We start from the raw sequence: 15,902 nt of genomic DNA, 5'->3' as shown, positions 1-15,902 counted from the left end.
AGCCCCCCCCCCCCAAAAAATCTGTTTTTCTGGCACAGAACAGACCTGCTTGTGTTTAGATCTTAGCTACTGTCAAACTAGAGAATAAACCCAACTGTTTAAGAGATAAAAACCTGCCAGCGTTTCTTAAAAAACATCTCAACCCAAATGAAAAAGAGACAAAACCGTCCAGATGAGTAAGAGACCAGTCAGTCGCCCCGGAGACAGAATCTAACCATGATCAGAGGAGGATGGTGAAACTCCTACTGTTTACTGGCAGTTATTTCATTCAGGACTTTCTCCCTCCAGACAGTCGACCAGGTTGTTGTATAATATTAATATACATGTATGAGATTCACTATAATGCCTTTTTGTTATTGGTCTTATATCCCTATAAAGTCCTGTTCACATGTAGTCACGCCATCACATTTCTCACATGTAAATATGGAGTCATTTCCATAAAATCCCTCAACAAACTGAGATCCAACATGTTTGTCTCAGTGCTGAAACCTCCAAAACAAAAACCCACAAGTTTTCCAAAGGACACAGCTCTGATTAAATTATTTATCAATGTTTTGAGCAGATATATTTCCACAGTACACAAACTGAACAGTGTTGTTGCCAAGCACAGGTGTGTGTTTTTTTTTATTTTTAAAGTTTATTTTTTGGAAATTTTGCCTTTTATTTGATAGCAGAGAGACAGGAAACGAAAGGAATCACATCACTGATATTGCAGCTAAACATGTAATCATTCCTCTTGTTCATACTAGATATTAAAAGATCCTTCAAATGTGCTTTCAGTGTGAGTGATGGAGGCCAAAAGTCTCTGTGAAGCTTATATGAGGCTTCAGCAGTCTGAGTTAGTCATATCAAGTGGATATCTGACACATTTACAGTCTTTTTAGCATCAAATTCCCTCTTTGTGTTTCCCTGTTGAGCTGCAGGTGGAAGTATAGTAACAAAAAGAGGGACTTTGACACTAAAAAGACTGTAACGTTGAAAGATATCTACTTGATTTGACTCATTTGGACGGTTGAAGGAAGCAAGAAAAACCTATTTCAATGTTCATTTGGCACCTAACTGACAGACTTGATCCGTCCTTTAAGAGGGTAGAAAAGCAGAAAAAATATATTTCTGCTAAATAAAATAATGTTCATTTTCTCAGACTTCCTGCTTCTTAAAAACCTCTTCAGGCCTCTAAAAGTCTAAACCAAAAAACCACTCTTTGACTGAACTGGTCCCAACCACTGATATATGCAACCAGTGAGACGAGATTCCTCAGTTTTAAGGGGTCACCAGCTGAAATGGTTGGACACCACAGCAGCAGTAGGTACCAAATAGAGACCCAAAGTCATGACGTCATGTCCAGGCTAGCTTCCGTAACTCTGCAATCTCTCATTCATCACTCTTTATAAAAGTGATCAATACACAGTCGAAGGCAGGTGATCATTTCTAGACCAGTCCTACCAAAAGCCACTAATGAGCAGCCTCTCTGGTATGACGCTTTCCTTGAATTATGCCTCTTGACCTGTCTACCAAATAAAGGAACATGGTGTCAATCCATGAACCCTTTTGAGTCATTTTTTAAAGAAACAAAATGTCCAAATTCTCTGATTCCAGCTTCTTAAATGTGAATATTTCCTGGTTTCTTTAGTCCTCTGTGACAGTAAACTGAATATCTTTGAGTAGTGGACAAAACAAGACATTTAAGGACGTCATCTTGGGTTTGGGGAAACACTGATTGACATTTTTCACAATTTTCTGACATTTTATAGAGCAAAAACTGTAGTTTCAGTATGAATGTGTGTGTGAGTGTAAGTGTTGCAGACGTGCCTGCATGGGTTCCCTCCAGCTTCCTCCCACAGACCAAAAACATGCAGGTTAAGTTAACCGGTGACTCTAAATTGCCTGTAGGTGTGAACGGTTGTCTGTCTCTATACTGTATGTCAGCCCTGTGATTGACAGTCCAGGTGAACCCGCCTCTCTCGCCCAGTATCAGCTGTGATTGGCTCCAGCTCCCCAGTGGAAGAAACCTTCAGATTTTAAAAGACAAACTACATTTTTTTTGCTTTTTCTTTAGACTCTAGATAAAAAAAATCAAGATATTTGTTCATATGTTGACTGTAGAGAACACTGCAGCCTCTAGGGGTCGCTATGACTTTACACTGTTTGTATTGTTAGTTAGGCTACTGAATGATTTTGTTCATTCAGGTGCAGGTGAGCGGCAGTCTTACCTGATGATGTCATCGTTGTGTCCCAGGTAAAACCTCTGGCTGTGCTCCCTGGTGTTGTAAACCACGCCCACGCCGGCCACGAAGTACACCACCTCCTTCCCAGCTGTGTAGTACAGGTTATTCCTGCACTGGTGGCCCCGGTACCCGTAGACCCAGTCCAGTCTGAGCCGGCAGCCCGGGGCGCTCCGGTCCGACATGCTCACTCATCTGACGGGACACCGTGTCCGCCGCTGCCGCCGTCGCCGCCGCTGCTGCTGGTGGTGGAGGTCGAATCCTGCTCCTTCTTCAGTATCAGAACAGATTTATCGTCGGTTTAATGATATTTATCGACCGGTATTTAGTATTTAGTGATTCTTTTTTTTATAGAAAATTATATTATTTCAACTTTCAAGTTTTATTTTTTGCTCCTGTTCTATTACAGCACAAATGTTAATGTCATTTGATTTAAGTTTTAGACATTTTTATTCGATTTTTCATCCTTATTGCCACTCCAGTGACTGCTGTTACACTTTATTTTCCCTTTGGGATTAATAAAGTTATCTATCTATCTATCTATCTATCTATCTATCTATCTATCTATCTATCTATCTATCTCTATCTATCTGTCTATCTGTCTATGTATGTTGAGCAGCAGATTCATCAATCATTTAAAATTCTGAATAAGATAAAAATGTATTTCTAGAAATCACAATAAACAGGAAGAACAAGGAGTCTGGATATCAAAGCCCCTTTTTAATGTTTCTCCCTGGAGTTTTATTGTGCATCTGCTGCTCAATAATCACCACAATTCATGTGATGTTATTTTAATCTACTGTCTGCAGCTGAGTCTCATTTATCATTTGACTACAGAAATATGAAGTTTCTGTGTGTATCTGTTGTTTTATATTTCCTTTTCATGTCTCCATATCCATCTTAAAATCAACTGTTACACTTCATTTCCTCCATATACCACCCTTCATCACCATCATCATCATCCTCAGGTTTTCTGCTGACTTGACTGCACTTTATGTTGTTTTTTTTAATCACTTCTGATTTTGAGTGTAATTTCCTTCACTGATACTAAAGGGACTAACAGTGTTTTATGATAGTACTCTATAGTGAGTTCATAAAAATCCCATCCTGCATTGTGGTGTTTAAAAGCTATAATTAAAATGAACTTTTTATGTATTTATGATGGGATTTTTCCATCTACAAGAGCGCGCGCTGGGAGCCTCATTCAAAATTTCTACCTCAGCCTGGAATATTCTCAGTTTTACTCCACTTTTTTTTAGAAGGAAATAAAACAATGAAGAATTGGAGAAAATATCCTGATGCGCATAGAAAGTTCTGGCTGCGCGTCCAAAAAAAAGAGAGAAAAACAGCAAATGAACACACAACTGATGGTGGATTCTGCTCCTGGAAAATATATTAATCCTTCCTCACACTAATCCTCGAGCAGCAGCTCTGGTTACTACAGCCCGGGTGTTTTTCCTCCTCTGTCCCCCCGTGTGTTCACATCATCCCTCCGCGGAATAACGCGCAGCACAGGAAGGTGGAGAGAGAGAGAGAAACGCGCCGCGGCTCACAGATTCATTCACAAAACCTGTGCGTGTGTGTTAAAAAAAAAAAAAAAAAAAAAAAAAAAAAAAAAAAAAAAAAAAGCGTCAGGAGGACAGGATGTAAAATAACCCAGAATCATAAAAAATAAAAGAAGCGGATTATTTCCACTGTGAAATGCTCGGGTTGTTCCGGAGAGAGCCGAGCAGGGAAGGAGAGAGAGAAAGAGAGAGAGAGCGTCACCACAAATGTTTAATCTCCGCAGATGTTCCAACTTCAGCGGGCAGAGGCGGGGAGCAGCGCCGGGTTCACACCGCAGCATCCCGGCCAGATGACGGGAGAGGAAAGTCCTGATTCCCGGCAGGAGGAGAGAGCATCCTCCCGCTACAACAGCTGAGTCCCTCCACCCACAGTCAAGTCAGACAGGTGAGCAGACAGACAGGTGAGAAGACAGACAGGCGGCTGATCAATAATCCGGACTTCAGACGCCTGATGGAGACCCTCCCTGACCGCCGAGTCTCATCACTCTGATGTTTTCTCGCTCGTTTTCGGACTGACAAGCACAAGCATCAAGATCATCAGAGCAGAGCCGGAAGATGGCGTTTCCGGTGTCGAACCTTTAAAATAAAAGCCCACGAGGGGTATCTTGTAGCCCGGACATAGGCTCTAAAACAATATGGACGTGGTCACCGTGACGTACACATCATGTCAAATACTAATGAACACAATACAAAACAGAATGTAATGATCAGAATGAATTTAGTTTTTCAGAATCAGACTTCTTGTGTCTTGTGGCTTTGAAGCAAATTTGACATAGTGGCCAAACCGTGTAATTACAACATCACGTGACGCTATTGGGCCCCAAAAAGACTTTTTCCCATAGACTTACATTGTGAAAGAGACATCTGTAAATCAGCAGATACATTTTTTTGAGCATCACAACCCCCCCGAAATGACTCGTCTCACTATCAGAATTAAATCCATTCGGTCCGATCACATTTCAAAAGTCTAGAAGAGCCACACAATTGAATTGTTTTACCCCCTTTCAAGTTAGCCGGAGGGCTAAACCGGAAGTAGCTGGCTCAGCAGGTGAAAGTCACTACTGCGCTCACTCTATGGGCCGCGCAGATGCAGGAGCAGTTGAACTTTTTTGACTTCATGCACCACTGAGCAACTTTCATAGGAATGAACGGGGCCCTGCCTCCGACGCTGTATCCAGTTCTCTTTATACGTCCATGTTCTGAAGCCCCAAGTTTGCATTTTGACCGTCGCCATCTTCGATTTTTGGAGCCAGAAGTGACCATGTTTGGATGAGAGGGTGGAGCTGACCCTAACGCTAGCTGCTGGCTGTTAGCTTGGTTAGCAGTGCATTTACAGACTATGGTTAACTGTGATAATGCTAGTGCTAATTTTTGCTAGCGAAAAACAGGTTTAAAACCATTAAAACAAAATGTATTTACCGGAAAAATTGAACACCTGACTCCTTAGAGGGTCTTTTAGTACAACCAAACACTGGACAAGACTTTTTTTTAGGAGACCAAATTATTACAATTAACGTTCATGGTTAGGTTACATAATCAATATTGTCATCATGGTAGCGACTTACCTGTGATGACACCCACCTGTCACTCAAAGCAGCCACGCCCTTCATTAATGCAGAACTTTAAGCCTTAATAAAATTTAAAATTGGGCATTTTAACATGGAGGTTTATAGGGACTCTCATTTTTGCAGGCAGCCTCAAGTGGCCATTCAAGGAACTGCAGTTTTTGGCACTTCTGCGTTGGCTTCAATTTTCACTGATTCTGAAAAACTAAATTCAGTCTGACAATTACATTTTGTTGGAGCCGTTTTTGTGTTGTGTTCATTAGTATGTGTGTGTGTGTGTATATGAAGTAGTATGTGTTCACTTGTAGAAATTCCCTTTTTTGCACAGTAGGTATTATGTGGAGTGTGGGGAAAATACAAATAGGTGAAGCAGTAATCACAAAGCAGCTGTGTTGTTTATCGAAAGGTGTAGCATACCGTTGTTTTGTTTGCATGCAATTTATTAACTGATATTAAGTGTATGTGGATCACTGTCTACAAATAAATACACTTGAGTATGGCTGTATAGTTGTTTATTTAACCAACATGTTACATAAAGACGATGCGTCAATTAGGTAAGTACCAGTATAACAGCCCCTCAGTATATTGTAGGTTTTTTCTTTTTGTCAAGTCACTAAACATTCAATTATGTTTTCAAAAATCAAAACGTTGCCACTGTAAAAGGCTAAAACACTGAAACATTTGGTTAGGGTTACAGAAACCGGTCAACATTTTAAACATAGCTAGCATAGCCTAGCATAAAGACTGGAGGCAAAGGGAAACGGCTAGCATTGCTCTGACCAAAGCTCAAAAATACACTTAGCCTACCAACATCTCTAACTGATTAACATGTTGTGTCTTTAATCTGTACATAAAAATTAAAACAACTATTTGTGATTTTAGGGTTATGTGGGAGTTATGTGTGGGACTTTTTCTTGTTGAATGATAGTAAGTGCAGTGACATTCACAGAGGTCTATTATGGCTGATAATAGGGTGTCTTTCTATATTTTGTTTTCTTGATTTGTTTTTTGATGTTGCTTATTTTAATTATTATAATTATGGACACTATATAATCACCTGAAGGGGCTGTGAAGTAATGTTGATGTATTGATGTATTTATTTCAGATGTACAGTTTTTAATTAGTTTTATTAACTGAGTAGTGCCTGGCATGGTGCAACACAACACTGAGGTAGTGATTGATGTTGTTAGTACAGTGAAAAACTTGCTGAGTGTATTGTATTATTGTTTTGATTAATGTGCTGTATCATTCTTGCCGGTCCACCGGCTTGACCCCCCCCCCCCTCCCTCCACCCACATCCCCAGAGGGAAATAAAGCCTCTCACCTTTATTGTGTTATCCTGACTTTTCTTTTTATAAAATCACTCAGTGCCCTGGCAGAGCTGCTGCTTTTAAAATTAAACTGTCAAATTAAATCAATCAATCAATCAACAACAGTCGGTGCAGTAACTGGAACTATTTCCTCTTGAACAGTCAACGCAGTAACTGGAACTATTTCTTGTTGAACAGTCAGTGCAGTAACTGGAACTATTTCATGTTTAACAGTCAGTGCAGTAACTGGAACTATTTCTTCTTGAATAGCAGGTGCAGTAACTGGAACTATTTCTTGTTTAACAGTCAGTGCAGTAACTGGAACTATTTCTTCTTGAATAGCAGGTGCAGTAACTGGAACTATGTCTTGTTTAACAGTCAGTGCAGTAACTGGAACTATTTCTTCTTGAATAGCAGGTGCAGTAACTGGAACTATGTCTTGTCGAACAACAGTTCAACAACAGCGACTGGAACTTTTACTTGTTTAACAGTCGGATCAGTAACTGGAACTCATTCTTTTTTTTTGTTGCTTATGTCTGGGGAGTCACACAGACTCACTTCTGCATCCAGCTGACTTCATGAATAAATTGACAAAAATAGATAAACAGAGGAGGATGCAAGGTTTTAACTTTTATCTCTGAACTCGGAGCTTCAGGGGAAAAACTCCCCGCTGTGACAGAAGCTGTTTTTGTGTTTTCTAAATTTTACTTTTCACAGCATGTTGTCTTTTCTCTGTGGACCAATACAGCCTTCAGCTCATCACCCCTGTTACACAGAGAAACAGAAGACATTATTTTTGCATTTGCATTTTATTTCATGCTAATTTTTACTTACTTTTTTGGTAAATATTTTTGTTTTCAAAATGGCAGCACAAGTTCTCTGTACAACCTCTAATATTTATAATATTTAGCACATTTCACTACATATATTTGTGTGTGTAACTTTAATCTGAGCTCGTTATTATTATGAATATAGGCTGTCACATTTCAGATTGTATTTTGAAGGTCAAATCTCTACATTTCCGGCCTCGTTGTGGTGATTTCTTTGCGCTTGACGCAGCTCGGACTCGGGAGGAAACCACGACGCACGGAGAGAAAACACCCCGGCTCCGCTGGACGGCCGCAAAGGTTCATGGGACTCTGTGTTTTTTATTTAATTTAAAATCCTTCGTGCGTTTTTATCAGTGAAGCTGTTGTAGAATAAAAAAAAAACTACAAGTACCAGCAGCAGTGATGGAGGAGCTGTCCTCGGTGCTGAAGTCACAGCAGGAGCTGAATGGGGGAAAGTGATCATTTTATTTATATAAAAGATTTAATTACAAGTAAATTCACTTGTGTCACATTAAAAACACAAACAGCAACATGTACAGAAGAATAATAAATATAACACAAGAAAATGTTTCAATACCAAAAGTAAAGAAGAGAATAAAAGGAACAAATAAAACCAAAAGAAAATATAATTTAGTTTTACAAACGGTTTATGAATTAGAGAATTAAGGCAACAAAAATATGATTTTATAAAGATTAAATTCTTTATTTGTATTAATTGTGTGACAAACTCACAAACCAAACTGACATTTAAATTGGTAAGGTGTGTGAAATTACATTTCTGGGAGTGATAATAGATAATAAATGATGCTAGAAGCCACATATAAATTATATCAAAACAAAAATTTAATTGTCAATTGCAGTACTTCATAAAGTTAAACAGTTTAAGCTTCACTATACACCTTATATTGTTCCCTTATAGTTCCATATATAACTTCCTGTATGGCAGTATGGGGAAATACATGTAAAACAAAACAAAAAACAAACAATTCTTAGATTTAGAGATTTGGTCGACTTTAAAACAGTTCAAATCATGTAAAGAGTTAAAAGTCAATAATTACCTGAAAGTATTCAAAAGTGGTTTGAAATGAGAGAAAGTCGATATGATTTGAGGAGATTTTACATGTTTAAAAAACAGATTATGAGGACTGATGTATAACAAAAAGTCATTGTATTTCAGTTAAAGGCTTAAAAACCCTCAAATAATTATTTTCTTTTACTTCACACTGCAGGGACCTGCCGTCTGTTTCTATGTATGTTTTCATGACTGAAGTGGAAACTGTGATCCTGCAGAGAATCAGATAAGAGACCAACTGACTGTGTGTGTGTTTGTTTTGGCAGGTTTTTATTTTTTATTTTTAGTTTACCTCACACATGATAATCGTCCCCAACAGAGCTGTACATCGATCTCAATAACAGGAAACTCTGACAACAAAACAACCGAACCTTAAAAACAACTTGTGTTGTTTCTGCAACTGCCATAAAACGTTCAGAATTTGTTTTTTATATATAAACAGAGTAAAAAAAATTCTGACATGATTTTATATATATATATATATATATATATATATATATATATATATATATATATATATATATATATATATATATATATATATAAACCTCCAGTATTCATAACAGTAATATTAATATGATCATTAACTTGTAATGTATTGTTGCAGTTTCTCACTGTGACCACAAGAGGGCAGAAAACATTCAGCATGATCCATATATGAGATGCTGACAGGAGAGGAGGAGGAGGAGGAGGAGGAGGAGAGGAAGAAGGGAGGTGAAAAGGGGGAGGATAGGAGAGAGAGAGAGAGGAGGATGAGAGGAGAGAGTAAAGATGAGAGGAGGAAAGACGAGGCGAGAGGAGAGCAGCGGGGGGGGAGTAGGAGAGGAGTAAGGGAGGAGAAGAGAAGATGAGGACAGGAGGATTAAAAGAGAAGAGGGGAGGAGGAGACAAAAAGGAAAGGATCAGAGGAGAGAGGGGGAATGGAGAAGGGAGGATGAGAGGAGGAGAAGGGGAAAGACAAGAGGAGAAGAGAACAGAAGAGGGGAGGAGAGAAAAAGGGATGACAGGAGGATGAGAGGATGAAAAGAGGAGGGGATGAAGAGATGAAAGGAGCAGACAGGGGAGGGAGAAAAGGAAGAGGAGTGGTGGAGAGGAGGAGGAGGAAAAGATTAGGAGAGGAGGGAGGGAGGAGAAAAGGTCGATTGGAGGATGATGAAAAGAGAAGAGAGGAAAGAAGGAGGAGAGGACAGTTTAGTGCTGCAGTTAACCAGTAGAACCAGTAGAGGGCGGTCAACAGTCACCAGTTTAAAAGCAAAGTGTTTATTTTTCATCCGTCGGGTCGGTCTGGTTTCTGGTGTTTTGGAGCTGCAGACATTTAATCTTGTTTATCAATAAAAAACAAACAAACAAAAAAAAAGTGTTTCAGTTCTTCAATAAGAAACTGAATGTTTATCTGTTCACCTCATTAGTTCATCTTCACAAAGTTTCCTCAAATGTGCTTTAAATTTACATTTTTTCACCTTCTAATGACAGAAACACCAAACTGTTTATCTTCAGAACATTAACACCTGATCAATCAGATGACATCCGACAGATATTTAAACCTACTTTCTTTGCACATGATCAGATTTTGAGTTCTGAATAATAATAATAATAATAATAATAATAATAATAATAATAATAATAATAATAGTTTGTCTTCTTTGGATGTTTGTCAGTATCTTTGTTTTTCTTTTACTGAGCTCAACAGGATGCTTCATGATGAAAGTTGATATTTAAAACAACATTAAAGGATGTTTGGCCAAAAGAATGAATATCGTTTATTTATAGCAAACTTATTAAATACATTTTCATAAACTACAGTCTGTGTTTCATACTTTACAGTCTCATCTCATCCGACTCAAGCTCCTATTGAATACAGACAAAACCAAGTTAGTGTTGATATTGTGAAAACGCAGGGGAAGAAAACATGTTGTTACCTGTTATAAATGTCTCAATGTTTGGATTAAAACAACTGTAATCATTCCTCCTGTTCATACTGGATATCAAAAGATCCTTCTAATGTGCTTTCAATGGAAGTGATGGAGGCCCACAGTCATTTAGTGTAAAAATGCAAGTGTTCATGTTTTCTGCTGCAAACACTTTGAATAGTTTGTTAAGTTAAAGAAGTTAAACTAAAGAAGTTAGTATCTCACAGTGATTATAAACTCTGACTCCTTCAATAATTGCCTGTTTTTAGCTTTAGTCTCAATGCTGACAGTTGTTCTGTGACTTCCTCTGTTCTTTGAGACTTTTACTGTTGTTTTTACTTCTGCGCCTGATGTTTGTCCTGTTTTAAAACCTGTAACGCTGCCGTCCTGATCAGGTTTCCCTTTAAAGACCTTGTTGGGATTAATGCAGCCACATAACCGCAACATCTGTGGTTGATTCAAGCAGTCGACTCGTATTTCATCACCTTCCTAGAATAATGGCTCAAGTCATTTTTTGGTCACCTTTGGTAAAATCACCCACATCCTCAGTTGAACAGATCATGTGATTCTACCCCTGTAGTATAACGGCCTATGTCAAGAGTGTGACTAAATCATCATATTGCGAAGTTATTTAGTCTTTTTATTCAATCTTTTTAGTCAGAAAAATAGTCCATGAAGCTAGCATTTAGCAAAGAGTGGAAAGGCTCCAGAATCTGTGGCTGTTACAAGTGATCACAAGGTTTTCTGCCTTTTAAACAATATTTCATCTTCAGTTTTTGTCTCATTTTTTTCCACATTACATGATTCTCTAATTAAGTAAGATTTGAATACCGTATTGTAATCTAACAGCTAGAAATTATGTGACAATTTACAATAATAAAGGTGTAAAATGCCTCCAAAATATATATTTATACATAAAAACCTCAATGTGATTTTCACCAAATAAACAATAAAACATAAAAAATAAAACACACACATTTGAACTCTGTATCTATTAACTTCACACACAGGAGGAAAAACAAACAGAGTCAGTCTGGTTTTGTTTTAAAAGCATTTTAATGGCTTTTTGCACATATGTAACAGAGAGGGGGAGAAGTCTACAGGTGCAGATCCAACTAGCAGTGACCCCTGGTCCACATCACACCAACTACCTCACCTACAAATCCACAGCCCCGCCCACCCAGGCCGTAACCCCGCCCACCCCCATCGTGGCATCGTTGATTGTGCAATATGAAGAAATATCTCGTTACTATGGTTACAGTGACATAGAGGAATGCACACTATACTTATCAAACTGCCAGAGAATGAAGCGAAAAGAAACAAAACAGGAACTGTATCAGGACCGAACCCCCACCGCCACGCCTGGAAAAACCCCGCCTCTTACGCTTCTGGGCTCATTTCCTGCTGTTTTACTTCCACTTTTCCTGGCATGTATGGAAGTTCATTAATGACAAAATTATACGTGAGTGCAAAACAAATTCAAGCAGGTTTTAGGAGCAAGTTTTTGGATTTGTGGCACATTGAGACTGAAACTCATTTTTTTTCTAACAGCTACTGTATTTGGCAGATTTCGCTTTCCGTAGTAGGATACGCCCACTTTAGGCTGATATAATTATATATTCTGCACAGTTAGAGATGCAATTTCTGATTTTTTTTTCTTCTCCTCATGTTGAGGGGAGGCCTATGGCTACTGTATAAGCATATGGCTTCTTGACCTCTCCTGTCACATCTGTTTTATTTCTATTATCTGGACTTTATGCTGTATTATATGTGTGCAAATAAAAAAATAACTTAAAAAAGTCAAATCAAATATGGGGTTAAAGTTGGACTTAACTCCAACAGAGTCTATCTTGCTTTTTTAAATTCCTAAAACTAGCTCACATGTGATGTTTTGAAACTCATGAATATTTGGTATTAGGAGGCGCAACTGAGTCAAATATTAAAATTAAGGTGTAATTCTAAGTTTTGGCACGCGAGGTAAAGAAACTACCAAAACTAAAGCATGCAAATTTAAACAATTCCATGCAACAGAAAGAGCTCAAAACAACATTTGATAGAAGTCATAAATTGTTATCTTACAAATCTGTTTCTGCACTCTCACATCTCAGATTGATCACAGCGCAAAGTTCTTCTCATAATTTTGTCATTAAACAACTTCCATACAAAAAAAAAACCCCAACCAGTAATGCAACAGATTTCACTGTGAGGTCATTGGCGGCCAAAATCTTTCCCAAAAAAAATAATAAAAATAATAAAAAGGGTGCTGAAGCCAACAAGCAAGCAACCATTATTCTGCAACATTACTCACTTCCAGTAAATGCTTTTTTTTAGACCTCACTTGTCTACTTAACAGCAATGCTTAATTTTGTTTTTATAGTACATCTACGTCTCCATACTTGTCGGACTAAATAAACCTTAGACATACCTTGTTTTGTTTTTTTTTAAATGTGAAACAGAAAATACAAACTGGTGGAAAACAAAAAAACATCTTCCCGATAACTAAAGGGCAGAAATAAATGTTTCAAACATGTAAAGAGAGTAGAAAATAAACCTTACCGGATGATCTAATAAAGTTTGAGTTAACAAACATTCTTACAGGTCTTTTAGTTATTTATTCCTCCTTCATTCTTCCTTCATTCAGATTTGTTAAGTGTACATATCGTTAGGTTTTCAGGTACAGAAAGTTATACTCAAATGAAGCTTATTACGGTTGGTAGGTCTTAGTAGTAGTAGTAGTAGTAGTAATAATAATAATAGGTGAAATTAAACACAGGTTTATTTTTTTTAACAGTTTGTTATACACAAGTTATACATACAGTTCAAAGCACTGCAGGGTAACGCTCCAAATTACAGCCACTCTCTTGTTTTTTCTCTCTCAACGGTGATGGTTTGTTTTTTTTGTCCTCATGCTCTTCAACATGCGTCCCAATGACTTTTACAACATGATGATTTTTTTATTTTTTTTTTAATTTTCTCATAATTCTGCACATTTCAGCTCCACAGATCAAGAAACAAGTTGAGAGGTGTAATTATAAAAAGGAGGTTTACCCCGCGGTGGTTCCCCACTACAGAGGGATACACGTCATCTTGCAAAGACAAGGCCTCGCAAAAAACTGAGGATGGACCCAAACAGGAACTACCTACAACTTCCCATAAAAGAAAAACAAAACAAACAGGGAGAGAGAGAGAAGAAGACTCGGGAGCGTAAACACAAACCACAAAAAAAGGCAGCGGTCGACGAAAAAAAGCTGGAATGATGAGAAAGCAGAAGAAGAAGAAGAAAAAAGAAAAAAAAAACAGCAGGAAATAGAAAACACAAATAATAGCGATAATAAAAGTGGAATATTCTGGGAACTCCTCTACATCGTGTTGTTGTTCAGCGGCAAACTCTGGTTTTTATTTCTATGACAGCAGCTGCCTGAAGCGTTTTGCAGACCCCCCTTTAAGATTCTTTATTTTCCTTCATTCAGATCTTCTTTATTTGTTTTTTTTTTTATTTGTTTTTTTTTCCTGCTCCTTATCTTACAAAAACTGAACAGAGGAAACAGGTGGTGTGTTGTAGCTGTACTGTAGCTCTGAGCCAGACCGGACGGTTGATAGGCACAGAGTGGAGAGTTTTGGCTCGGAGCTTGCATGCTGGAGTCACGCTTTGAGAGGAAGTGGAGTAAAGAGGAAGAGGAAGAGGAAGAGGAAGAGGAAGAGGAGGAGGAGGGGGAGGAAGAAGAGGAGGAGTGGCTGTTTGGGATTTTTATTCCACATAACAACTGATAATGTTGTAACTAGCTATCCAGACTGTTAAATGAGTCAAAATGTTAATAAACATTATTAGCTGAAGTTATTACATTGTCTGGTGATTTATGACAGTAACAGTTCTGATTAAATTTAAATCTATTTAGAAGTAAATTTAATTACATTTCAAGCGATTATTCTTATTAGTTTTTAGCTATTACAGTATCAGTTGCTACGAGCTGACTAAATCGAACGTTTGGTCAACTGACATGGACATCTTCAACAAATATTTGACCAAAGATCGATCGATCGATAACGAGGGAGAACCCCAAACAGCACCGGAGGGAAGAGGAGGAGGAGGAGGAGGAGGAGGGGGGAGGAGGGAGGAGGAGGGAGGAGGAAGGAAGAAGGAGCGTCTATTTCTTCTTGCTGAACAGACTGAAGCGTTTCTCCTTGTCTTTCTCTCGTTTGCCCGGGCTGGACTCGGCTGTCGCCGTGGTGACGGAGGCCGGCAGCGTCTGAGCGCGTGCGGCGGGGGCGGGCGTGCTATGGCTGCTGGGCGTGACCTCCGACCTGTCGACCGACACGGCGGCTGAGATGGCCGAGATCCACGTGTTCATCTCCTCCTGCGGGGACGGAGAGAAGGAGCGAGAGAGGGAGGGAGGGAGGGAGAGAGGGAGAGAGGGAGGGAGAGGTTAGCTGAGCGCGAACAACGAGAAACATAAATAAAGCAGGTGGAAGGATCGTCACTCTGTACTTACATCATCTTTGGCTTGGAAGAGATACTCATTCCCGTCAGTAATCCTATGGAAGTTACAGGAAGCATTAAAAAAAAGATCAGTGTGAATATTTACAGGACTCACAGATGGTTTTATTTATTCTGAGCAAGTGACGGCGGATTAATTTCAACAGAACTTTAAAGCTTCACCAATCAATACTTTTTTAAAATCAACAATAGATCAAATGTGAAAGGTTTTGAATATTTAATAAATCCAAACCTACAGAGAATTCTCACCAACTCTGCAGCTCTACAGAGATGTTTTAGCCTCTTTTAGCTTCTAGTTTTGGTTTTACAGCACATTTACTGTCTGGTTCAGTCTCAGATGTTTTGTAGCTGCATCATGTGTTTTTTTGTTTGTTGTTTTTTGCATCATTTGTTTTTTTGTATTATTAAGTTGATATGTTTAACTTGTTAGCAAACAGTTGCTTATTTGCAACATTATCATTCATGTGGAGTCGTGTTTCTGTCCACCTGGTGAATGTAAGTCCAATATTCACTCTCTTTTAGCTCTGTTTTTGTTCTCCACCAACTCCTGAGGGAAATATCTGGCTCTTTAGCTGCTAAATGCTCCACTATGTTCACCAGCTAGTCTACAGCTAACTGTGTCTGTTTGGTGCTGAGCAGGTAGTGTACAGTGTTTTTTTACAGCTTTTTCTCAGAAAACAGCTGCCTGCTGCAGCCCAAAACGATGCTATGAGACGCTGAGAGTGAACCAGAACAGTAAAGTTGCAGCCGGACAGATAAACAACGAGCTGAAACTCACTATAAAGCTCCGTAAAGCCGAGAGGAGCTGCAGCGTCACTGATAATTCTCTGTAGGTTCATCACTACGAGCTACGACCGACACATTAGCTCAAACTGTCTTACGTAGTTGCTTTAAGAGCTTTGCTTAAGGAAAGAGTTAATAACTATCATC

At 38.7% G+C, this 15,902-nt stretch overlaps 3 protein-coding genes across 6 annotated transcripts in view; 1 reads left to right on the top strand and 2 right to left on the bottom strand.

Annotated features, from left to right (window-relative positions):
- The window catches only part of LOC121911174 (echinoderm microtubule-associated protein-like 6), a 92,954-nt gene extending 90,181 nt beyond the window's left edge, over positions 1–2,773 (bottom strand). For both annotated transcript variants that reach the window (XM_042432415.1, XM_042432416.1), the window contains exon 1: positions 2,214–2,773. In XM_042432415.1, coding sequence (XP_042288349.1) covers positions 2,214–2,410 — 197 coding nt within the window. In that variant the 5' untranslated portion in view covers positions 2,411–2,773. The remainder of the gene's footprint in view (positions 1–2,213) is intronic.
- The window catches only part of LOC121911227 (G-protein coupled receptor 4-like), a 723,099-nt gene that overhangs the window by 117,782 nt on the left and 589,415 nt on the right, over positions 1–15,902 (top strand). The gene's annotated exons all lie outside the window — the stretch shown is intronic.
- The window catches only part of LOC121911171 (spectrin beta chain, non-erythrocytic 1), a 132,887-nt gene continuing 130,220 nt past the window's right edge, over positions 13,236–15,902 (bottom strand). For all 3 annotated transcript variants that reach the window (XM_042432405.1, XM_042432404.1, XM_042432406.1), the window contains 2 exons: positions 14,968–15,010; positions 13,236–14,832 (listed from right to left, as the gene is read on the bottom strand). In XM_042432405.1, coding sequence (XP_042288339.1) covers positions 14,623–14,832; positions 14,968–15,010 — 253 coding nt within the window. In that variant the 3' untranslated portion in view covers positions 13,236–14,622. The remainder of the gene's footprint in view (positions 14,833–14,967; positions 15,011–15,902) is intronic.

This window comes from Thunnus maccoyii, chromosome 14 (assembly GCF_910596095.1).
Source record: "Thunnus maccoyii chromosome 14, fThuMac1.1, whole genome shotgun sequence".
NCBI lineage: Eukaryota > Metazoa > Chordata > Actinopteri > Scombriformes > Scombridae > Thunnus > Thunnus maccoyii.
Note: the sequence above shows the minus strand (reverse complement) of the source record. Positions and strands in the feature narration are given on the sequence as shown.